General features: G+C 42.3%; 1 protein-coding gene across 1 annotated transcript; it reads right to left on the bottom strand.

Annotated features, from left to right (window-relative positions):
- Positions 1 to 1,052: 1,052 nt before the first annotated feature.
- Positions 1,053 to 19,856, bottom strand: LOC140491338 (cytochrome P450 2J2-like). The gene is made up of 9 exons (XM_072589373.1): positions 19,495 to 19,856; positions 17,708 to 17,876; positions 13,165 to 13,317; positions 11,948 to 12,108; positions 10,104 to 10,277; positions 6,114 to 6,255; positions 3,652 to 3,839; positions 2,624 to 2,765; positions 1,053 to 2,106 (listed from the first exon to the last, which is right to left on the bottom strand). Exons 1-9 carry the CDS (start codon positions 19,747 to 19,749, stop codon positions 1,925 to 1,927), a joined length of 1,566 nt encoding a protein of 521 aa, XP_072445474.1. The 5' UTR covers positions 19,750 to 19,856; the 3' UTR covers positions 1,053 to 1,924.
- Between the last annotated feature and the right edge of the window lie 5,829 nt (positions 19,857 to 25,685).

Genomic DNA, 25,685 nt, shown 5'->3' with positions numbered 1-25,685 from the left:
ATAATGTTAGCAGCAGAACCATAGTCTGTCAGAAACATGCAGTCTACCACATCATTGTCCAGTCAGTTAACACTCCCATTAACAATGCATACAATGTACATTGTATGTTAATTATGCTTTCAAGTTTACCGCTTGTCGGTTGTCAGTTTGAGAATGAGGGAGTACTATGTCCCAGAGGATCTGTAAATTAACATACACCGGTGATAATACGGTGAACATTCCAGGGGAGATCTTCTGGTTCAGTGTGTATGCACTGAGAAGGACAAACCTGGAGATTGCATCCCATATGTTAGGAAGACAATAGTGTGTTGGTACTGTCACTCGAGTAGTAATCCAGAGGCCCAGAGTAATGTTTTGAGAGCATGGTTTCTCACTCCAGGCCCACTGCAATGCTGTTGAGTCTGAATTGTCCTTGTGAGTTACTCAGTTCAAGGGCAGTCAGAAATGAGGGACAAGAATCAAAGAATCCATGCAGTGCAGAAAGAGGCCATTAGGCCCATCAAGTCTGCACCAACCCTCCAAAGAGAATCCAACCCAAACCCCTTACATTTCCAGGGCTAACACACCCAGCCTGCACACAATGGGCAATTTAGCATGGCCAATCCACCCAACTCGCATGTCTTTAGACTGTGGGAGGAAACCTGTATAGACAGGGGGAAGAAGGTGTAAACTCCATACAGACATCATCCAAGGCTGGAATTGAACCTGGGTCCTGGGTGCTGTGAGGCAGTAGTGTTAACCATTGAACCACCATGCTACCCAAGCAAATGCTGGCCTTGTTGGTGATGACCATTATCTGTGCAAGAATTTTTAAACAATTGACCGGGAGCTCACAAATTTTCCAATCCGCATTCCAGACAGGCCTGAAGAGAAAATCTCCCTTTAGTGTCTTTGTACTAATGTGCATTTATATATTTGTTCACGTGAATATTTAGTGACTTCAAGACAGAAGTTTAGCTTCCCTAAAATGCATGTCAATGTGGCAAATTAATGACTTTTAAGTCGGAAATATTTTTGTGGAATGTGTAATCAGTTGATTAATACGACACATAATCAGTATAATAAAGTTTATCTGATGATAATGCACTGAGAATTAATGCTTGTTTTATATGTTGCTCCGACAGTGCCTCTATTTCTGTATATTCCTGCACAATAGGGATATGGGTCAGGATTCTAATCATATTCTTTCTGATTATAGTTAGAAATCACACAACACCAGGTTATAGTCCAATTTGGAAGCACTAGCTTTCAGAGCGCTGTTCCTTCATCAAGTAGCTCTGGAGCAGGATCATAAGACAGAATTTATAGCAAACGATCACAGTGTCATTCAACTGAAATGATATATTGAACAAACCTAGATTGCTGCTGTTAAGTCTTTCATCTTTTAGAATGGGTTGCATTGGCTGCTTTTCATATGCTGGTGGCACGGTTTCGATTTAGCCTCATCTGGAGAGGGTCAGGCCTACACTGGGGCAGGTGGAGTCCTGCAATAATTCATCACTAATGTTGGATTACTCCAAGTTATAGTCCTGGTATTGTACGATTTTTAACTTGGTTCAGCCTAGGCTAACACCGGCACCTCCACACATTTTTGAAATTGGGCTGCAAAAATCCAAAGTTGGCAAAGACGGATCTCCAAAATCCAAAACAAATAGAAAAATTGCACAATTCCTCATAAAACTAGATTGTCAACATTAGTCACATTATCATTTGTGAATCTATGAATGAATTGTTCAAAGGAAAAACAAAAACAATCAATCAAGGTGGTTTGGTTTCATATATAAATAACACAAGTAATTAGGAATTTAAGTACAATTTATACGGGGGGGGGTCAGAAAAAAAATTAGTGAGGGGATCAGTTTGAAACTGAAGGAGGTGTGGGACTCCTCACTGCTCTAGAGGCTCCCTCCCCCCCCCGTACATCTTATCTGAGTTTAACACACAGGCGATAAGGACATGGACTCAGGGTGATTCCGAATTTAGATTCAGTGTAGTTTGGTCTTGGCTCATTTTCTGGGAGATGGAATGTGAACTGTTGGAGCATGGAGGTGAAGAACAGGAAGAGTTCAGTCTTTGCCAGCTGCTCCCCCAGGCACACACGGCGACCTGCAGAGAGAGAGGAGCAAAGAATGGTCAAGTCAGCAGGTGAGAGGTCGGAAGGTCACTGTGGGGTCACACTGATTAAACAACAACTTTTGGAAGGGGTGTCTTCAGTTCATTGCACAAAATGACTTTCTGAACTTTATAATAAAGAAGTCACATGCTCAGCAGAGAAAACTAATATCTACTTCCGTCCATTTTTAAACTCAAGTTCCCAAAGAATAGCAATATATAACAAAACCTACATCACAATAGCAATCAGTACTTTAAATACCCAATGTCCCTCTGATAGCATCCCACCCCATCTCCAAGAAATCAATTTTTCTCAACACTAAGTAAGTATTATCTTTATTTTTATTCAATTGATATAGAATTAACCCTTTCAAAACTGGTCACCCACAGGAGGATTTCAAGATTGACATTAAATTTATGGGATTTTCCACATCCTGTTTGAGGTGAACCCTACATTAAGCTGGTCACCATTATTTCAGTACGGTTAATGCTTCCTCGAATTGTACGTTACCTGCAGAGAATGGGATGAAGTCTTCTGGTCTCACAAAGCTCCCCTCTGAGTTGAGGAAGTGACCCGGATTAAACTGGTGTGGAGTCGACCAAACATTCTCATCAAACAAGGCGGAGGACAGATTCGGGATGATCATTGTTCCCTACATCATTAAAATAGAGTCATTAATCAAGAATATATTTGTAATCAGCCATCACAGCAACGAGGAGGCAGCCACTCCTGTACCTGGGAGGGAGATATTGACCCCTCTGGGTTAAAGAACATGACCCCCAGTTGCAGACTGACTAATAACCATTGGATGACATGAAGATTTTGTTTTGCATGTGAGTGGTTAGAAACTGGGACACACTGCCTAAGAGTTTATTGGAGGCAGATTCAATCATGACTTTCAAAAGCGAACTCCATCTGAATCAGATGAGGAAACAATTGTAAGGCAATTGAGCAAGGACTGGATGGTGAGACTATTTTGAGTTTCTCCTACTCTTGAATACTTTGGCCTGACAGGCTGCAACCATCCTGTCATTTGACCATTATGCTATTTCAATTAAACCAGTCAAAATGATCATAAGCAAATTAAACTATTAGCCAAGTTTATGCCTCTTAAAGGAGCACTCTAATACAAATCAATCCTCAAAAAGGAATGAATTTAAACTGGAATGACATTGCTAGGGCTGATGGTATACTCAAACCCCAGTGGGCCCCACTCAGAAGACTTCAAGTGTATCAATGTGCTCCCACTCCTGAGATACACGGACACAGATGTACCAACAGAAGAGAAACAGTGGTTGGGTCTAATGAGCCCTCCTATCGTTATATCCTCACCTTCCCATTATAGATATCTGTACTCAGTTCCTAAAGTAACAGGGAGCTGCTCAGCTCAGTGAGAATCCTCGCTTTCCTCATTTTAAGGTATCAGTGGAATGTTCATAATTAATAATTACGTTTGGTGAGGAGTTGTAATTTCAAAGAGGAACAGATCTTGGCAGCAGAAGATGGGGCTACATATTTGAAATGAATCCAGACCATACCTTAGGGATTGTGTAGCCCATGATCTCTGTATCTCTGTATGTTTGATGAGGAACTGAAATGGGTGCAATATTTCCCGCCCGTTGGATTTCATGGATAACGGCATTAGTGTACGGCATTTCCTCACGGTCTTCCAAGGCTGGCTTTTTCTCCTTCCCAATTACACTGTCAATCTCCTCCTGCACTTTAGCTACAGAAACAGAAGAAAACAAATGTTGACAATCATCTCGAGTGCTGATGTAATGTAGAAGCTGCAAGATGGAATGACTTTGGTTTGATCATGAGTAAGAACTCTAAAAGTACTGTGCACATTTTTAATTTGTGTTTTCCACAAAATGACTGTGATTGAAAATTAATTGGCTGTCTGTAGACATATCAAAGGAATGTAATACTTAACACATCTTCAAAGAGACTGGACAGTTTTCTCTTGTGTTTATAAAGGCAATGAGGTTAACAATCTCTTACTCAACAGCAAGCCAGCTCTCTGTAGATTATGACCCAATCTGTTATGTTGAAGTTGACAAGGACGTTGGTGAGGCCTCTTCTGGAGAACTGCGTCCAGTTCTAGTCTCCCTTTTATCAAAAGGACGTTATTAAGCTGGAGAGGGTTCAGTAAAGATTTACCTGGACTTGCCAGGTATGGGAGATTTAAGTCATAAGGAAAGGCTGGATAGGCTGGCCCTTTCTTTCACTGGAGGGTTGAAGGTTGAGGCGTGACCTTATAGAGATTTGTAAAATCATGAGGAGCTTAGATATGATGAATAGCAAAAGTCTTTGCCTTAGGTAGGGGAGTTCAAAAGTAGAGGGCATAATTTTAAGGTTGAGGTGAAAGATTTGAAAGTCGTGAAGGAAAATTTTCACACAAGGGTGGTTCATATTTGGAATGAACTACCAGAGGAAGTGGTAAATGCAGGTACAGTTACAACACTTAAAAAACATTTGGACAGATACATGCATAGGAGAGCTTTAGAGGGATAAGGGCTAAATGCAGTTTTGTTCTGTATCACCCCTCAATTTAAAGCTATGTCCCCTCACGCTAGCCATCACCATCTGAGGAAAAAGGCTCTTACTGTCCACTCTATCTGACCCTTCAGTAAGGTGTTTGATAAAGTTACACATGATAGGCTATTGCATAAAGTAGAGTTTTAGGATTGAAGGTGATTTAGTGGTTTGGATCAGAAATTGGCTGGCTGAAAGAAGACAGAGGGTGGTGGTTAATGGGGAAATATTCTTCCCTCGCTCAGTTACCAGTGGGTGTGCTGCAAGGATCTGTTTTGGGGCCACTGCTGTTTGTCATTTTTATAAATGATCTGGAGGTGGGCGTAGAAGGATGAAACATCTTATATGTTTCAATTAAGTCACCTCTCAACCTTCTCTCTAATGAAAACAGCCTCAACTCCCTCAGCCTTTCCTCGTAAGACCTTCTTTCCATACCAGGCAACATCCTAGTAAATCTCTTCTGAACCATTTCCAAAGCTTCCACATCCTTCCTATAATGCAGTGACCAGAACTGTATGCAGTATTCCAGGTGTGGCCTTACTAGTGTCTTGTACAGCTGAAGCACAACCTCGTGGCTCTGAAACTCAATCGCCCTTCTAATAAATACCAACACACCATATGCCTTCTTAACAACCCTATCAACCTGGATGGCAACTTTCAGGGATTTATGCATCAGGACACTGACATCTCTCTACTCATCTACACTGCCAAGATTTTTACCATTAGCCCAGTACTCTGCATTCCTGTTACTTCTTCCACAGTGAACTACCTCACCTTTCCACATTAAGCTCCATTTGCCACTTCTCAGCCCAGCTCTGCATCTTAAATATGTCCCTCTGTAACCCACAACATCCTTCAGCACCATCCACAACTCTACCTACCTTACTGTCATCCGCAAATTTATAAACCCATCCTTCTACACCCACCTCCAGATCATTTATAAAAATGACAAACAGCAGTGGCCCCAAAACAGATCCTTGCAGCACACCCACTGGTAACTGAGCAAGGGAAGAATATTTCCCCATTCACCACTACCCTCTGTCTTCTTTCAGCCAGCCAATTTCTGATCCAAACCACTAAATCACCTTCAATCCTAAAACTCTACTTTATGCAATAGCCTATCATGTGTAACTTTATCAAACACCTTACTGAAGTCCATATACACCACATGTACCGTTTTACCTTCATTGATCTGTTTTGTCACCTTCTTGAAGGACTCAATAAGGTTAGTGATGCACAATCTACCCTTCACAAAACCGCGTTGACTATACATATTCAAATTATTCCTTTTTAGGATTTATAATAATCTCTTATAACCTTTTCCAACACCTTACCCACAACCAAAGTGAGGCTCACTGGCCTATCATTACCAGGGTTCTCCCGAATCCCCTTCTTAAACACATTTGCTATCCTCCAGGAATGCAGAGTAGCCCAGGCTTTGACTCTGAGACAGAGACACACTTACATTGCACATCTGGATGGAGGACCATGAAGAGTAGAGCCCAGCGCAGGGTGGTGGAGGTGGACTCAGTTCCAGCAGCAAAGAGGTCTATAGCTGTCCCTAACAAATTGGATTTCAGAAAACTTGTCTTGGGATCATGCTTCATCTAAATGTGCAACATAAAGATTTAAATATCAGTCATAAAAACATAATGAATTAAAGAGAGCCAAAATATTCCTGTGAACCCATGTCTTTACACGTTTTTTAGATAGAACATAGAACATTACAGCACAGTACAGGCCCTTTGGCCCTCGATGCTGCACCGACCTGTGGAACCAATCTGAAGCCCATCTAACCTACACTATTCCATTCTCATCCATATGCCTATCCAATGACCATTTAAATACCCTTAAAGTTGGCGAGTTTACTACTGTTGCAGACAGGGCATTCCACACCCCCACTACTGTCCGAGTAAAACAACTACCTCTGAAATCTGTCCTATATCTATCACCCCTCAATTTAAAGCTATGTCCCCTCTTGCTAGCCATCACTATCCTCAGAAAAAGGCTTTCACTGTCCACCCTATCTAACCCTCTGATTATCTTATGTCTCAATTAAGTCACCTCTCAACCTTCTTCTCTCTAACGAAAACAGCATCAAGTCCCTCAATCTTTCTTCGTAAGACCTTCCCTCCACACCAGGCAGCATCCTGGTAAATCTCCTCTGAACCCTTTCCAAAGTTTCCACATCCTTCGTAAAATGCGGTGACCAGAACTGTACACAATACTCCAAGTGCGGCCACATCAGAGTTTTGTACAGCTGCAGCATGACCTCATGGTTCCAAACTTCATCTCTCTACTAATAAAAGCTAGCGCACCATATGCCTTCTTAACAGCCCTTTCAACCTAGATGGCAATTTTGAGGGATCCATATACATGCATACTGAGATGTCTCTGCTCATCTACACTGTCAAGAATCTTACCATTCACTCAGTACTCTGCATTCCTGTTACACCTTCCAAAGTGAATCACTTCACACTTTTCTGCATTAAGCTCCACTCGTCATCTCTCAGTCCAGCTCTGCAGCTTATCCACATCCCTCTGTAACCTACATCATCTTTTGGCACTATCCACAACTGTACCGACCTTAGTGTCGCCTGCAAATTTACTAACCCATCCTTCTACACCCTCGTCCAGGTCATTTATAAAAATGACAAACAGCAGTGGACCCAAAACAGATCCTTGAGGTACACCACTAGTAAGTGAATTCCAGGATGAACATGTCCCATCAACCACCACCTTTCAGCTAGCCAATTTCTGACCCAAACTGCTAAATCGCCCTCAGTCCGAAGCCTCTGTATTTTGTGCAGTAACCTACCATGGGGAACCTTATCAAATGCCTTACTGAAATCCATATACACCACATCCACAGCTTTACCCTCATCCACTTGTGTGGTCACCTTCTCAAAGAACTCAAAAAGGTTTGTGAGGCACGACCTACCCTTCACGAAACATGTTGACTATCCCTAATCAACTTATTCCTAGTGTGATGATTATAAATCCTCGCTCTGATAACCTTTTCCAGCACTTTACCCACAACTGAAATAAGGCTCACTGGTCTATAATTACCAGGATTGTCTCTACTCTCCTTGAACAAGGGGTCAATGTTTGCAATCTTCCAGTATTCTTGTACTATTCCTGTAGACAATGATGACAAAGATCAAAGCCAAAGGCTTGGCAATCTCTTCCCTAGCTTCCCAGAAAATCCTAGGATAAATCCCATCTAGCCCAGGGGATTTATCTATTTTCACACTTTCCAGAATTCTTAACACTTCCTCCTTGTGAACCTCAATCCCATCTAGATTAGTAGCTTGTTTCTCAGTACTCTCCTTGACAACATTGTCTTTTTCCAGTGTGAAAACTGATGAAAAATATTCATTTAGCACTTCCCTTATCTCTTTGGACTCCATGCACAACCTCGCACTCTTGTCCTTGACTGGCCTTAATCTTGCTCTAGTCGTTCTTTTATCCCTTATATACCTGTAGAAAGCTTTAAGGTTGTCCCTGATCTTATCCGCCAACAACTTCTCATGTCCCTTCCTTGCTCATCTTAGCCCTCTCTTTAGGTTTTCCTGGCTACCCTGTAAGTCTCAAATTGCTCTAACTGAGCCTTCATGTCTCATCCTAACATAAGCCGCCTTCTTCCTCTTGACATGAGATTCAACTTCCTTAGTAAACCACAGCTCCTGCACTTGACAACTTCCTCCGTGTCTGACAGGTCCATACTTATCAAGGAAACACAGTCGCTGTTCCTTGAATAAGCTCCACATTTCAATTGTGCCCATCCACTGCAGTTTCCTTCCCCATCCTATGTATCCTAAATCTTGTCTAATCACATCGTAATTGCCTTTCCCCCCCAGCTGCAGCTCTTGCCCTCCAGTTTATACCTATCCCTTTCCATCACTAAACATAACCTAATCGTGGTCACTATCACTAAAGTGCTCACCTACCTCCAAATCTAACATCCGGTCAGGTTCATTACCCAGTACCAAATCCAATGTGGCCTTGTTCCTTGTTGGACTATGTAACATACTGTCAGAAAACCCTCCTGCACACAATGGACAAAAACTGAGCCATCTAAAGTACTTGAACTATAGTATCCCCAGTCAATATTTGGGAAGTTGAATTCCCACATAACAACTACCCTGTCACTCTCATTCCTGTCAAGAATCATTTTTGGTCTCCTTTCCTCTCTATCTCTGGAACTATTCAGAGGTCTACAGAAAACTCCCATACTACCTCAGTTGACGAGTCCTCAAATGTCCTTTCTGCAGCTGTGATACTGTCCTTGACTAACAATGCCACACCCCCATCTCCTTTACTGCCTTCTCTGATCTTACTGAAACATCTAAATCCCAGAACTTGCAACAACCATTCCTGTCCCTGCTCTAACCATGTCTCTGAAATGGCCACAACATTGAAATCCCAGGTATTGACATGCTGCAAGTTCACCCACCTTATTTCAGATGCTCCTGGCATTGAAGTAGACACACTTCAAATCAACCTTTTGCTTCCTCTTGCGACCCTGAAACCTTATTTCGGACCTCCATACTCTCAACCTCCTCTATACTCGAACTACAATTTAGGTTCCCATCTCCCTGCTGAATTAATTTAAACCCACCCAAAGAGCATTAGCAGAATCCTTCCCCCTCAAGATATTGGTACCCCTCTAGTTCAGGTGAAGACCATCCTGTTTGTAGAGGTACCACCCACCCCAGAAAGAGCTCCAATTATCCAGGTATTCAAAACCCTGCTTCCTGTACCATCCCTGTAGCCACGTGTTCAACTCCTCTCTCTCCCTATTCCTTGCTTTGCTAGCACGTGGCACGGGTAACAAACCAGAGATAACAACTCCATTTGTCCTAGCTCTTAGCTTCCACCCTAGCTCCCTGAATTTCTGCCTTCAATCCCATCTCTCTTCGTTGTATGTTGTTAGTGCCTACATTGGTGCCACGACTTGGGGCTGCTCCCCCTCTCCAGCAAGAATCCCAAAAACACGATCAGAGACAGGTTTTGTTTGCAGCTTCTGAAACAACTCCATCTTTTCTGTGGGACTGGATTTTGGTTCTCAGACTGTCAACCAAAGGCAGTGTGCCATACGAGGGCCACTCATTCCCAAGTTGTACGAAGATTTTACCCAGTTTAATCTGATTTTAGGTGCTTTGGCAGATTCCCCTGGTGTGCCAGCAGGTTCCTGCACTGTCTGCTTTGGTACTGAGCCCTTTATCAGGTTGGTTTCTGATTTAGCTGCTGCACTTGGATCAGTACTCTTTGCAATAGAATTAGGATTATATCTTATTAAGTACAATACGTAGGGAGGAGAGAAATCTATGCTGGTCTCTGATAATTGATTAAACAATGCACTGAATCCCCCCACCCTTAATAACCTCAGAAAATAATTTAAAACACATCCGCACATCTCTACCCCTAATACAGTGCAGTATCCATTACAAACCTTCTCCTGCTCAGCTAAGAAGGCATCTATGAAGTCCCTGGTCTCATCAGGGGGCCATAATTCTTCATGCCTCATGACAATGTTCTGAATGAATTGGACGAGGAGCCATTGATTTTTGAATATCTTCTGGTGTGGACCCGGGAGGTTGCGAATAAAGGGGAATGAATTCAGCAGCTGCGGTGAACACAGAGTTTGGAATTAAACACATTCTCTTCTGCAGCACATTTCTGATTGCATGGTCAATGTCAGACGGAAACTGTTCTGAAGAGTCTTACTGTACTGAAAACCTTAAGAGTGTTTCTCTCTCCACTGATGATTGGCAGCCCTACCAATCATCAAACCAAAAATCTGGGTTCGCTACGTAGATAACACCTTTGTCATCACAAAACGAAACAAGATCGAAGAGACATTTAACATCATCAACAACACCCTCACAGGTATAAAGAAAGGAGGAAGAAACTGACAACAAACTCACATTTCTGGACGTCACAGTAGAAAGAAAGGACAAGGGAGAATTATAAACCTGCCATATACAGAAAACCGACAAACACTGACCAAATACTCAACTACACCAGCAAACATCCCAACACACACAAACGAAGCTGTATCAGAACACTATTCCAATGAGCCACCACACACTGCAGCACAGACGAACTTCGGAAAACAGAGGAGAACCACCTATACGACATATTCAAGAAGAACGGATACTCAAAAAATACAGTGCGCAGATTCCTCAAGAACAAACCACAACAAGCAGACCAAACACAGCCAGAAACCCTAACCACTTTACCATACATCAAAGAAGTTTCAGAAATGACAGCCAGACTACTAAGACCCCTCGGAATCCTAGTCGCACACAAACCCACCAACACTCTCAAACAACAACTAACAAACTTAAAAGACCCAGTACAACCCATGGACAAAACCAACATCATCTACAAAATTCCATGCAAGGACTGCCACAAACACTACGTAGGACAAACAGGAAGAAAGTTAGCCACCAGGATACACGAACACCAGCTAGTCACAAAAAGACACGACCCTCTCTCCCTCGTAGCCCTACACACGGATGAAAAAAAACCACCAATTCGATTGGGACAACACATCTATCCTGGGACAGGCTAAGCAAAGACATGCCAGAGAATTCCTAGAGGCCTGGCACTCCAACCACAACGTCATAAACAAACACATAGATCTAGATGCCATCTATCAACCCCTCAGAAAACAAACAGGAAATGACATCACCACAAACCCCAGGAACCCCACCCAGGAGAAAGATATAAATAGAAAGCAGGAGACAACAGCTTCACTTCACTTGGAGGTCGCCACTGATAATGTTACCTGGCCAGGTAATGAAACGTCTGGATATCAAACCTACAGCTCAGCGAGCAAACCTACACCCTAAACCTCAACCTGAGCTACAAACCTTCACAAACCTTGCATTAATAAGGTTGTTTGGCGAGCAAACAGTTAACCCAAGTCCACACCCACTCGATGTGTGTCACCCAGATGAGACATGGAGGGACGTGGCCAAGTACATTCTTAGTTAGAAGTCTGCTTCTCTGGTAAGATTTTTAGAAATTTCACCATTAAACTGAAAACTGAAAAATTCCAAATTCTGAAAAACAGCTGGTCCTGAGCATTTTGGATAAAGGATCTTGTACTTGTACTGGGCCTTTCATCAGTCTGAGTTCCCAAGTTATTGCAGTATATCTTCTAAAAATAGAGACTTATCACTGTCTTAAACCATGAATCCACTTTGGTTTTGCTCCATATGAGATTGGAAATGATGTTCAAAATCCTACAACACACAGTTTCCCAATATACTTGTGGATCTGACTTACCTGACCCCAAAATCCACCTTCCAAGGCCAAATCCTCTGAGAGATAGTGAAGGAATTTATGGAAGTTTTCATCTTGATAGTCAAATCGTTCTCCAAAGATGATTGAGCAGATAATGTTTGAGGCTGCATTGTTCAGACTGATGTGTGGGTCAAAAGGGAGACCTGAAGAAAAAAGTGTCACTTGTGAATGTTCCAAGTCAAGATGCTAGCAGCAAGCATGTCTGAGCTCTCACATTTACCGATCGCACAGAGGGATTTTAGTAACTGCTGCGGGCTGGCGTTCAATTCAAAATTGAATCTATTGAATCCCAGCCACTGCTTGCCCTCCTTAGAAAAATGATCTGCTTTGAAACGAGGTACAACTACTTTGAGAGAGTTTATAATGCATGAACGAGAATAGCTGCAGTGCAGTTTGAGGCCATTCATCCCATCATGTCTGTACTGTCTGTCAGTAAAAGGAAATCACCTGGTTCTACTCCCAACTTTCTCCCATTGCACTGTAAATATTTGCACCAGATAATTGTCGTCTTGTCTTTTGTTGATCATGTGAGATGACAAGACGAGAGGAAATAGCAGGGGCAGGCCACTCGCCCTCTTGTTCTTGCTCTGTCAATCAATCATGTCAGTGCTAATCTGTTGTGGCCTTAACTCTAATTTCCTGCCTGCTCCCCATAACATTTGGACTCCTGTATAGATCAAAAATCTGGTTAACTCAACCTTGAGTATGTTGAATTTCCCCACCTCCATCACTCGCTGGGGAAGAAGAGAATGTTAACCTACTTTTGGCTATTCAGAAGAACCTCATCAGGTCCTCATGGATAAAGTTCTCCTTACTTTTTTTCATTTCCAAACCTCCAACTCCACAACTCATTACTAAATCTCTGCTCCTTTTGGCCCGGACAGCGCCAGTGTCTCTGCACACATTCTGATCCACAACAGCCTTCAGGAACTACAAACAGACCCAGCACCAAGGTCCCACAAACTAAGGCAGTGCTTCAGAAACTTCAAGGGATGACGGTGCCGCTGGAAAACCATTCTGGGACAATCTATCCGATCACTGATATTCCTGGCAATCAGTTTGTTTCATATTAACGTTGAGGGGGATCTTGGGCATGTGTTGCTAAATTCCTGTGGAATTTTAATACGCGCACAAAGTGTTAGTACATCTCCACAACAGCTCACGGATCTTCCACGTCCTCGAAAATATCAATTCCTTACCTTTTGCATTTTCAAACTGTTTGTTTAAAAATTTAGCTTCCTCCAGGATTCTTGCCTCCAGAGATCTCTTCCCAAGCCCAAAGTTTCTCAGTGTCGAAAGTGAAAACCTTCTCTGTTCTCTCCACCAAGGGCCATATCTTGCGAAGACAATTCCTACAGCATTACAACGGAAAGATGGTGATTTTGTTTCTACACCTTTCTATGGTATTGTATAATGGACAATATCTTCCAGAGAATCTTTCAAGAAGAGATGAGGAATGAGCAGCTGAATGGCACAACAATCATATTTCACCATAATGTTATCCATTGAGATCTGGTCCACTCACCAACGGTCATGAAAAATAGAGAAAGAACATCTTAAAAGTTGACACTGTGAAGTAAAGGAGAACTTATAAGTGATAAAATTCCTACTCGTGGGGAGTCCACTGCTTTTGGTGCGATAGATTTGATCACTTTCAGCAGGTTAACAATGCAAAATCACCTTATCAAAATCCATTAAATAGATCACCTCCATTATGAAGGAAAATCCAGTAAAATGAACAAGAAAAGAAGCTTTTTGACGGTTGTTAGCTCTGTGGGGTTGCATGATGATTGGGAGCAGGCATTCTGCTCAGTTGCTTTAAAGTCATAGAGCTAAAACCATCAAAACAGACCCTTTGTTTCAATTCTTCCATACTGACCAGATAATACAAGGAGGAGAAAGTGAGGACTACAGAAGCTGGACAGTCAGAGTCCAATAGTGCGGTGCTGGAAAAGCACAGCCAGTCAGGTAGCATCCGAGGAGCAGGAGAATCGATGTTTCGAGCATAAACTCTTCATCGGGAATCAGCCCTATTCCTGATGAAGAGCTTATGCGTGAAATGTCAACTCTACTGCTCCTCGAATGCTGCCTGACTGCTATCCTTTTCCAACACCACACTCTTTGACACAGATAATGTAAGTGTTTTCCTCGATTCTAGATCAATCATTACTGTCTTGCCTTCAACTATTAAGTGACTTTACACAGTGCACCTTCAATATTACATGTCAAACTCTAGATTCTGAGAGGTAGTAACCTTCCAACTCTCAATAGGTGTGAAACCATACTTAAGAACAATGGACAAGCTGACAGAGGGCCTGTGTGTGTGTGTGTGTGTGTGTGTGTGTGTGTGTGTGTGTGTTAAGGACTCAGAGCAAATCCTTATTAAATCAGCAGCCTTTTGTGTAAATATGTCTTCCACAGCCAGCAGAAGATTCTCCAGGTCAGGTGACTATATTCCATCCCATGAGGAAGTGCCAAAATGATGATTCCAATCCATTCTGCAGGAAGGCTGGATGACATTTTGTGAGGAATTTCTCAGCTTTTGATCAACTTTACAATTCCTCTGCAATTCTAATTGAAAAAGAAAGGAGCCTTCATTAAAGATTTCTAACCAGGAGATGTATCTGGGATTGAACTTGATAGTATGAGACTATCAACTCGCTTGTCTCCAGAAGTAGATCCTGTCGTAGCTGACTCTTAATTTCCGATGTGGCACTTTTCTGATAGTTGAGAGCAGAATTCTTCAATCAGCCAATTTGTCTGATCAGTGCTAATGAAGAAGTGCTACATGTTGAAGAAGTGGTGCAAGTTCCAGGATTTTCAATTTCAAGGGATGGTCTGACAGGGCTTTCATTATTATGAAGATGTGGGTGTACTATCCCTTTAAGAGAGTAAACACTAGCAGTGACAGCATCAAGTCTTCTCAATAATACACAATGTAACATGTGCTCCAGCTCCTGAAGTAACTGGTTGCCTGCAAACGACAAAACAGATTTGAATACCCTGAAAACAAACCAAATTTCAATCAAGTTAGAATTGAGTATATTGACAATCTTAAAAGTCAATGACACAATCCAATGCTGTAAGACCGGGGAAACTCGAACAGTTGGGAGGAGAACTGCCACCAGAGCAACAGCTGTAGACTCTGGGTGAACTCTGAGTGGTACCTGTCTGGAGAAGGAGTTTGCACCGAGAGAAACTTCGACACTGGCCTGGAGAGCAAATCTACCGAAGATAAAGAGAAGATTCGACCGCTGGCTGGTTTTAAAATTTGAATTTTCCAGTAAATCTTAATTGAGAGTTTTAGAGTTTTATTGGACTAGTATTGTAGAAGGGGAGGTAAAGATAGGTTAGAGAAAGGAGGTGTAAATAGTTGTGAGTTAATTATTCTCTGCTTTACTTTAAAGAAATAAAGTTGTTAATTTTTATTTTAAATAGTTCTTGGCCTCTCAAATTTTCACAGATTACAGCACGGGATAAATCTTCTCTGTGTTGCTGTTTTAAATTAAGCAGGAGGTTTTACCCAGTGTCGTAACAACATAGTGTTCCTGATGATCTGGTCCAAAAACATTGGGAACAGTCAACCTGAATGTCCAGGAAAATTCAGCAGTGAGGGAAACAGGTAGGGTTTAACAAACATCAGTGAGCCAGCTGTAATAACAATGTGACCTCAGTAATCATATGTCGTACAAAGTGGTTAGCCCCTTCACAAATCTGGACATATTGCTCTGTAACCGTACCATCATGAATGGTGTAACAATAAACATATGTTAACAGTTACAAAGACTTCTGGCCTCAGTTGGTATCAAGACCCAAGCAATGCACAGTAGGACACAATGAAAGCACTTCTGAAATGAAGCACTGCTTGGTTTGGCTGGGAACCCAATACAAAAGGTGGCAGCTCTGTACATAGCTGGCACCAATAAAGAGTACTGCCCTTGGATTGGCTAGGGAGTTTCCTTCCTTCTGGTGGGGACTCTCTTTTCTGACATCTGGTAATTTAGAGTCACACAGCATGGAAACAGACAGTGCACGTTGACCATGTTTCCAAACTGAACTAGTCCCAGCTGCCTGCACTTGGCTCATACCCCTCCAATTCATGTGCTTATCCAAATGTCTTTTAAATGTTGTCACTGCACCACTTCCTCTGGCAGTTCATTCCACACATGAACCACCCTGTGTAAAAAAGCTGCCCCTCATGTCCATTCTAAATCTTTCTCCTCTCACCCCAAAAATATTCCCCCTAGTTTTGAACTTCCCCAACCTAGGGAAAAGACTCCTGTCATTCACCTTGGAAAGGCCCCTCACAATTTTATAAACCTCTATAAAGGTCAACCCCTCAATGTTCTAGCAAAAATAAAATTCCCAGTCTTTCCAGTCTATTTTTATGTCTCAAACCCTCCATTGCCAGCAACATCCTGGTAATTTTTTTCTGAACCCTCTCCAGTTTAATAATATCCTTCCTTTAACAGGGCAAGCAGAGCTGTTCGCAGTACTCCAGAACCACGTTTCTGCACATGAAATGGGCAAACGTTTGGGTGAATTGTGACAACCAGTTTGGGGCAGGTTTTCCACTTACACGGTATAGGATTCCTTCATGTTTGTGAAGATCATTCAGGACTTGAATTTTTATAGCCTTGCAATATCCATGTACTTATTTAACACTGCTACTCTATTTATCAATTTACCCACTTAGACATCTGCACTGTAGCACTCTGTCATGACAATCTAGACCTGGCACTATTGTGTGAATCAATATTCACTGAACTTACAAACTCAACAGCTTTTGGATGTAGGTACGCTCGCTGAGCTGGAAGGCTTATTTCCAGAGAAGGCAGGAAAATGGATGATCAGAGCAGCCAATGATCTCAGTGAATGGCAGGGCAGATTCAATGGCTGATTTCTGCCCCTTTTCTTAGAGTTAATGCTGTATTTCCACTTTTGAAGATTAAAGCTCTGTTTCCTAGGGAATCACTTGGAGTGAGATTCTCCCTGGTCTTGGAGGTCACGTTGTCCAGCTTCTCCAGAGCAGAACTGTCAGGATTGGCACTGAAAGCCTTTTCAGGGACAATGTTCTCCATTGAGTAAGAGTTTAAGGTATTTCTTAATCCACTCACAGATTTCTGTCTTCAGGGACGATTACCCAGTTGCCCTCTTTGAGGGAGCTGATTTAGTTGCTGCTGGGCATGTTGTTTTCTGGCTTCCTTTATGCATCTCTCTCACAGGATTTCAGCGATGGTGCAACATTAAAACTTATGCTGAGACTTCACTCTGCCAGTTCTGAGGACATCTAGGCTTTGTTGCTGGGGGCTGCAAGTACCTCATGTGGGCTGTCCATTTGGCTGTAGAAACTGACTCCATTTCAGACCAATTCTCCAACTAGTCAGCAATCCCCCTTCCCATACACAAGGAGCATAGATGTGTTGATGGTGGCACACAGAGTATCCAAAAGGGATGGAGAACATTCTGCATCAGAGAATTCAGAGAACGTAGACTTAAGTATTTACACTGAAACCAGTATCGGAGTGGCTTGATGAATAATACATTTGAATTTACCGAAACCAGTCCCCCAGACACACCAAGACCCAACTCCTCTAGAGTCTTTAGCATCCATTCCCACAGATACAGTGGGATACTGAATGTCCTGCAGATTGCCCAATGGAAGGAAGCAGAAGCTGTAAAATAATTCCCAACCCACTTCCCAGGATTTCTGTGGCTGTCTCTAAAACCTGCGACATTTACCTTCCCCTGTCATCTTAAAGATTTCTTCATACACTGCAAACTGTGGCCGGTCGGCAAAGTCTTCCGATTTCTTCACCAGCGCCTCTTTTAGGGTTTTGTAGCCGTTTAGTATCACTGTGTTGGTCCATCCGAACTGTACACTCACCACATCGCCATATTCCTTCCATAGCTTAAAACATAATAAAGAGAAACATGAGTTAACTAGGCAAAAGGGGAAGGCTATCCTTTTGACTTTCTCACTGGCCACATATGGGTCAGATAACAACATGGGTCAGCGCAGAATGATTTCAAACACAGAGTCACCCACAGCCCTGGTCCGCTGAGGTGGTTTTGGGCCTCAATATGTCTGGCTTCCCAGCTCACATTCCAAGGCTGGTGTTGCGTTTGTTATGTACAGCGGATGTTGCACTGGTTAATGCAATCACCCATCAACTGATTAATACTGAGAAATACTTAAATACTGTAACCACGCACACACCACTAAACACATCCTTTAGTATCCTTTAATGGATACTAAAGAAACAAAAGACTTGGTTCTGGGTTGGCAGCTAAGAATACAGCAGCAACTAATACTTTTTCCCCAGTCACCACCCAGTGAATCAAATTAAAATAGCCTTAAAACCTGGAACGGTAGAGCCAACTTTCTCTACCCATCTTTGCACTTGTTTTTCAAAAGATGAAAACACACACAAAGCAATGCACTAAAGCGATAATTCAAGCAGATATTATGGAAGTTATTCTGGCAGTTATGTAGTTAACTCATGATTTGGAGATGCCAGTGTTGGACTGGGGTGTACAAAGTTCAAAATCACACAACACCAGGTTATAGTCCAACAGGTTTAATTGGAAGCAGATGAAGGAGTGTCACTCCGAAAGCTAGTGTGCTTCCAATTAAACCTGCTGGACTATAACCTGGTGTTGTGTGATTTTTAACGTAGTTAACTTAGTGTTGCAATGTATGCCCAGGATCATGTTACAAAGCTCGAGTAACAGATAATGTTAGTGGCTTGTGATAGGTTAGTTAAATCACTGGGAGATGAGCTAATGCTGAAGATGATGTTTTGTAATGTGATAGGTTCAGTGTGATGGAGGGAAGCAGTGTGACAGATGATGATTAGTTTCGAAAGACAAAGCAAGCCAGCATTATTAGCTATGCTAATGTTATCTGGTAAGCATGGAACCAACAAATTGGAGGAGAACAAAGTGCTTGTGGGGAGTCGGGGGAGATATTTTGCTGGCTCCCACAGTTTTGATTTTACAAGATTTAAGTTTGTGAAGGATTTCTGCATCTCCTGGTAATTTTTTTTTAACGGAATATGGAGTAATTCTTTCACAACAATATCTGTTGCAAAACCATTTCAGGAACACAAAATGGGATCAGAATAAACAACATTCACCCCACAATTTGTTTTTGCTCCCTCTACTCAATGTCAATGTCAATCTGTTTTAAATTAAGTTTCCGAAATAACTTGTTTGGAGGTGCTGGTGTTGGACTGGGGAGTACAAAGTTAAAAATCACACAATACCAGGTTATAGTCCAACAGGTTTATTTGGAAGCACACTAGCTTTCGGAGCACTGCTCCTTCAGCCACCTGATGAAGGAGCAGTGCTCCAAAAGCTAGTGCTTCCAAAGAAACCTGGTGTTGTGTGATTTTTTTTAACCATAATAACTTATTAGACAAATTCATCACACTTTGTCAGATAAATTGCAGGCTATCATGAAGTCCTAGTTCCAGGACACAATGGATCTCTCACTCACTCTCCACTCTCGACCATTTGTGCTTTACCTTGGCAAACGATAAGTGGGGGCTGTTCCAGTTCACTTGAAAAATGTTCCCAAAGAAAGGCAAACCCCGGGGCCCAGGAGGGTAATTCTGACACTTGCGTCTCTTCATGAAGTCAAAGACCAGGGCAAACACCACGAAGAACAAGGACAGCACAGAGAATCTGTCAAACACTGAGGTGAAAAATCTGGGAAAAGTTGAGAGCTCCATTATTCCCAGAGACAAACACTTGTCCAGCAGCCAGAGATCAAATACCATCCCCCTCTGTTAGCTGACAATGAGTGAGGCTGCTGGGAATTTTAGTGGGAGTGGTTCCCCAATCTCATTTAATACTCTACATGTTGTGACAAGGCTGACTTCAATCACCGTCATAGTTTGTACAGAAAAGAACTCTGACAACGTAAATTAGACACAAAATAGTTCTTAAAAGTAATTTCGCTTAAAACAAGAACAATCTTTACTTCTGTGCCTAAAAACCTTTCATTTGTCTTGGCTTTAATTTGCAAACCACAGCTGGATCTGCAATCACCAGAAAAAGGGGCGGTGAAATGTTTAGATCCCTTTCATTGGTTAACCGTTCTTTTACACTCGTATTGCAAACTCTCTCCACACTTTCCTTAAAGGGGTACTAAAGAAACAAAAGACTCGGTTCTGGGCAGGCAGCTAAGAATACAGCAGCAGCTCACAATTTTCCCCAGTCACCACCCACCCTCGTTATCATCCAGTGAATCAAATTACAATAACCTGAAAACCTGGAAAAGTACAGCAAACTTTCTCTGCACGTCCTTGCATTTGTTTTTCAAAAGGTGAAAACATACACACACACACACACACACACACAGCAGTGCACTAAAGCTAGCATTCAAGCAGATATCTGTAGCCAAACCATTTCAGGAACACAAAATGAACAAGGTTCACCCCACAATTTCTTCTTGCTCCCTCTACTCAATGTCAATCTGTTTTAAATTTAGATTAGATGACTTACAGCCTGGAAACAGGCCCTTTGGCCCAACAATCCACACTAAAGCACAACCCACTCATACCCCTAACATTACAAGCAATTTAGCATGGCCAATTCACCTAACCTGCACATCTTTGGACTGTGGGAGGAAACCCACATAGGCACAGGGAGAATGTGCAAACTCCACACAGTCAGTTGCCTGAGGCAGGAATTGAACCCAGGTCTCTGGTGCTATGTAGCAGCAGTGCTAACCACTGTGTCACCAGAACTTATTAGACAAATACAAAAGAAAACTAAAGCGAATAGACTGTTTGGCTGTTATTCCAGTTTCTGTTATTGGTAGTTTGTAATACTGAGAGCCTGGATCAGGAAAACAGCTTTCGGAGGAAACATGAAGATGATGTGATGCAAGATCATTTTTTAAGTTCTACATAACTGATTGACCATAGTTTCATTCTTGTGAGCCATGGAGACCTCTTACATAGGTTAAGAAGTCAAAAGCATGTATGTTGCTATGACACACATGAAAAGAGTTTAAATTGTACCGTAGACGTCTTTACAGAAATAGTTCCTGCTGGACTAGTTTAACCCATTGCAAAATGTGATAAGATCTCCGTTAAATGAAATGGAAAGACATGTTATGGTAAAGGGCCGAGGCAAGATGTGAAGACTATCACTTAAGTAGCGAGTGTTCGTTTGGTCTTGAATTAATTTCTTGAAAAATTGGTGGAATCAGGTTCAACAATAACTTTCAAATGAAATTGGGCAGATACGCAGAGGAAGGTTTGCAGGAGGATGATGAGAGGGCTAGCATGGAGATGATAGGGCCAAATGGGTTCCCTCTGCCGTATCAATCTTCCTGTGGTCCCTCGAAGCAAGGAGGATGCTTGCCACAGAGTGGGGGGCCTGTGGGAAGAATTCAGGTGTGGAATCTTTTAACAAGAGGAGGCTGTTGTGCTGAGTTCCCCTTAGTGTTGACTGGAGAGTAAGCTCTCCTGTTTCTGCTCCACAGGCATTTTGGGAGGATTTGCAGGTTGATAATCAACCTGTCTGACCCCATGATGAATGTCCTGAACTGACAGCTGCTGGCTCAGAGACAGGGACACTACTCACTGCACCAAGAGATATCCACTGATTTTACTGCAGTTTAGTGCCAAAGCAAAATCTGCAAACATCCAGTACACTCACACACATGTATATAATCAATATCGATTCATGTGCCCTATAACTGCCAATGTTTACTTGCTTCTAAGGAGAAACTTAATGGGTGCCAATTTCCACAGAGTGTTCAGAATCTGCTGCTGTAATCTCTTGGAAAGTGCAATGAAGACTCTGCTAATACAGTAATTTGAAGTTTTTTTATTTAGTCGTTTGCACGATGTAGGTGTCTCTGATTCTGCCAGCATTTGTTATCCTTCCCCAATTGCCCTTGAGTGGGTGAAGGTGAGCCGGCATCTTGAACCACTGTAGTCCGTGTGGTGTAGGGACACCCATAGCACTGTTAAGGAAGGGAATAACTGGGTATTGATCCAGTGACAGTGAAGATATAGTGACATGGTTCCAAGTCAAGATGCTGTATAGTTTGGAGGCAATGTTATGGCAACTCCAGGGATATTTATTGCATGTTTATAACAAGAAATTTATGATTCACGTATTAGGTATACAGACGCTTCAAATCATGTCATTAATTGTCAACTAACAGGAGAAAAAGTCAATGGGATAAAAAGCCAGGGATCTTCGAAAGGAAAAACATGCATTTGCATAATGCTTTTCACAACCTCAAGACTTCACAAAGTACTTTCTTGTTAATTTAATACTTAGTGAAGTTTAGCCACTGTTGTAATGTGGCAGTCAATTTGCACACAGCAAGCTCCCATAATTAGGAGCACAGCAAAGAGAATACTTTATTGATGTTGATCGAGAGACAAATATTGGCCAGAAGTGATACCCTGGGATCTTTGAGATCCACCTCCAAAGGCTGAAGGGATCTCGATTTGATGTCTCATCCAGAAGACTGAACTCTCAACAGTCCAACATACTTTCATCACTAGCATTAGGAGAGCAGGCAGTCCCCTCTCTATGAACACCTGACTTACAAATGCTCATTCTACAAATGAGATTCCATACAGAAGTGTATTATTATTGTAACGACATGATGATGAACCCTTCTGCTAATTAAACCAAACACACAGAAAAGCTAACCTCACCTTATTACCTGTTAAAGTATGAGTGACAGAGAACTGCCAAAATTCCATTATTTAACCAAAAAAAATCAATTTTATCCTTTAACTCTAAAGTGACCCTCCTTTCTCTTAAAGGTTTGTTATCTACCTCACACTCTAACAATACACTGATCCAATAAAGCCCCTATTAAATTTATAGCAACTCAATTTTCAAAACCAGACAGCGGCTGTCATCTCCGGTGTTGATCTTCCTCTGTTTGCAGATCTTCCTGGTTCACCTTCGGTCTTCTGCTGCTCAGATGTTTCAGATGAAAAAGGTACCTTTGATAGAGAGTGTTTTCGGGCATTCTGTCTGACAGTGGCAGGTGGTGCTCTTTCCGGCTAACTGTCCAAAATGCCTGCTTTTTATACCCCAACATATCGGATTGTCTCATTGGTTTGACATTGTCAAAACAGTAAAATTCAAATTCAATTGGGTTTTAGTATCTTGGGGCATAATTTAAACTGATTGGTTAAATTTAAACTGCTGTGATAACAACTTAAAGCCAAAATGCTACATCTTTCAATTTTTCAGCATCCTCTGTGACATGATAGGTGCTTGCCAGCTTTCAGCTTTCACTCTCTCTTAGAGGTACAGTATACACCCTCAACTTCATAACAATATTAATTTTAAAGATCTGACTTGAAAATATATTGTTGTGCTTATGAACAGCTATTTTAGTCCTGAAGGGTTGCTGCACCTGAAATGTTAACTCTACTTTTTCTCCACAGATACTGTCAGTGTTTTTCCAGCAATATCAGTTTCTGTGACAGCTATTTTAAATTGTGTTCCAACTTGTGCACAAATCGACTTATGAACATAGTCAAGAATGGAACGGATTCATAACCCAAGGCCTCCCTGTATCAGCTGAGAATCTTGTACTTAAAGCAGGGATGAAGTTTGGGACAGCACCAGTATAAGGCAGGAGGAGCAGCTACTGATGTTTTAGTACAGAGACCAGGAAATGAGATATAGGCCGGTATGTGCAGAGTCTTAGGATTTAGGGCCTGATGTGAGAAGGAAGATTGTGAGATAATTTAGCTGGAACAGAAAAAGATTCTCAACTGCATGGGAAATCCCAGAACTTGAAGTAATAAGTCCAAACTAATAATCAAAAGTAGGATTAAGTATCAAGTTTCTGTTCATAATCAGATTCTCTTTTTAATTTACATAAAGAGATAAAAGTGATCTTGTACAAAAATAAAGTGCTTCCAAATGATTTCTTCTGAATCATTGTTACTGCAGCAATATTTTTTGAATGACTGGTAATGTTGTATAATGTTATATAAAACAGGACAGTAACCAAAGAGATTAAACAAAAGCAGGCAACAATACTGAGTTCAATTTAAATGACAAATTAAGATAAATATTGATTTGATTTGATGACTGTGATTGGATTAGCATAATGTTGTTCCTATGAAGCTTTGTTTACTTTAGTAAGTATTGCAAAAATTACTTGGAAGAACCATGCAATGGAATTTTGCCTCTTTCACTTGTGGGAATGGGTGTCACTGGTTGGCTAGCATATATTACCCATTCCTAATCATTCTTGAGAAGGTGGGGGTGAGCTGCCTTCTTGAACTGCTGCAGTCCATGTCCTTAGGCAAGGAATTCCAGGATTTTGACCCAGTAACAGTAGGTGGCCTGTCTCCCCAATATACTTGCGGAACGTTTCAGAGAACACCTCTGGAACACCCGGACCAACCAACCCAACCACCCCGTGGCTCAACACTTCAACTCCCCCTCCAACTCCACCAAGGACATACAGGTCCTTGGACTCCTCCATCGCCAGACCATAGCAACACAACGGTTGGAGGAAGAGCGCCTCATCTTCTGCCTAGGAACCCTCCAACCACAATGGATGAACTCAGATTTCTCCAGTTTCCTCATTTCCCCTCCCCCACCTTGTCTCAGTCCCAACCCTCAAACTCAGCACCACCTTCCTAACCTGCAATCTTCTTCCTGACCTCTCCGCCCCCACCCCCACTCCGGCCTATCATCCTCACCTTAACCTCCTTCCACCTATCGCACTTCCAACGCCCCTCCCCCAAGTCCCTCCTCCCTACCTTTTATCTTAGCCCGCTTGCCACACTTTCCTCATTCCTGAAGAAGGGCTCATGTCCGAAACGATTCTCCTGCTCCTTGGATGCTGCCTGACCCGCTGCGCTTTTCCAGCAACACATTTTCAGCTCTGGGGTTGAATTATGTCTCCTAAGTAGCAGCCTTAGGATCTGGCATTTAATGAAATGGTTAGCATGTCTCCTGAGAGTTTAGGCAGGCATCAGTGACAATCAAAGATAATGGGGTTGAACGTCATTCATAGAACGTGTCCAGCAAGCATGAGGTGATTGGTAGAGCTAGCATGCCAACCTGCGTTGATATACTCCCGGTAACATAGTACAATGTCCTAATGGTGCTAGTCCAGAGGCATGTTTGCTCAGTCAAGACAGAGAGAGAGAGATGGTTGTTGGTGAGGGCCACATGCTTCAGGTGAGGGGCAAGTTTGAGAAGGCAGGACCTCCATGGTGACCTTGGTGTGATAGGCGTTGAACCCATGTAATGGATACATTGCAAACCTGCTGTCCAGCCAACGGAGCTAACCAACCCCCAGGTTAAACCACATAGAGTCACAGTGTCACAAAGATGTACAGCACGGAAACCGACCCATCAGTCAAACCTGTCCATGCTGACCAGATATCCCAACCCAATCTAGTTCCACTTGCCAGCACCCGGCCCATATCCCTCTAAACCCTTCCTATTCATATACCCATCCAAATGCCTCTTAAATGTTGCAATTGTACCAGCCTCCATCACCTCCTCTGGCAGCTCATTCCATACATGTACCACCCTCTGTGTGACAAAGTTGCCCCTTAAGTCTGTTTTATGTCTTTCCCCTCTCATGCTAAACCTATGCCCTCCAGTTCTGGACTCCCCAGGGAAAAGATTTTGTCTAGTTATCCAATCCATGGCCCTCATGATTTTATAAACCTCAATAAGGTCACCCCTCAGC

Source organism: Chiloscyllium punctatum, chromosome 19, assembly GCF_047496795.1.
Source record: "Chiloscyllium punctatum isolate Juve2018m chromosome 19, sChiPun1.3, whole genome shotgun sequence".
Lineage (NCBI taxonomy): Eukaryota > Metazoa > Chordata > Chondrichthyes > Orectolobiformes > Hemiscylliidae > Chiloscyllium > Chiloscyllium punctatum.
Note: the sequence above shows the minus strand (reverse complement) of the source record. Positions and strands in the feature narration are given on the sequence as shown.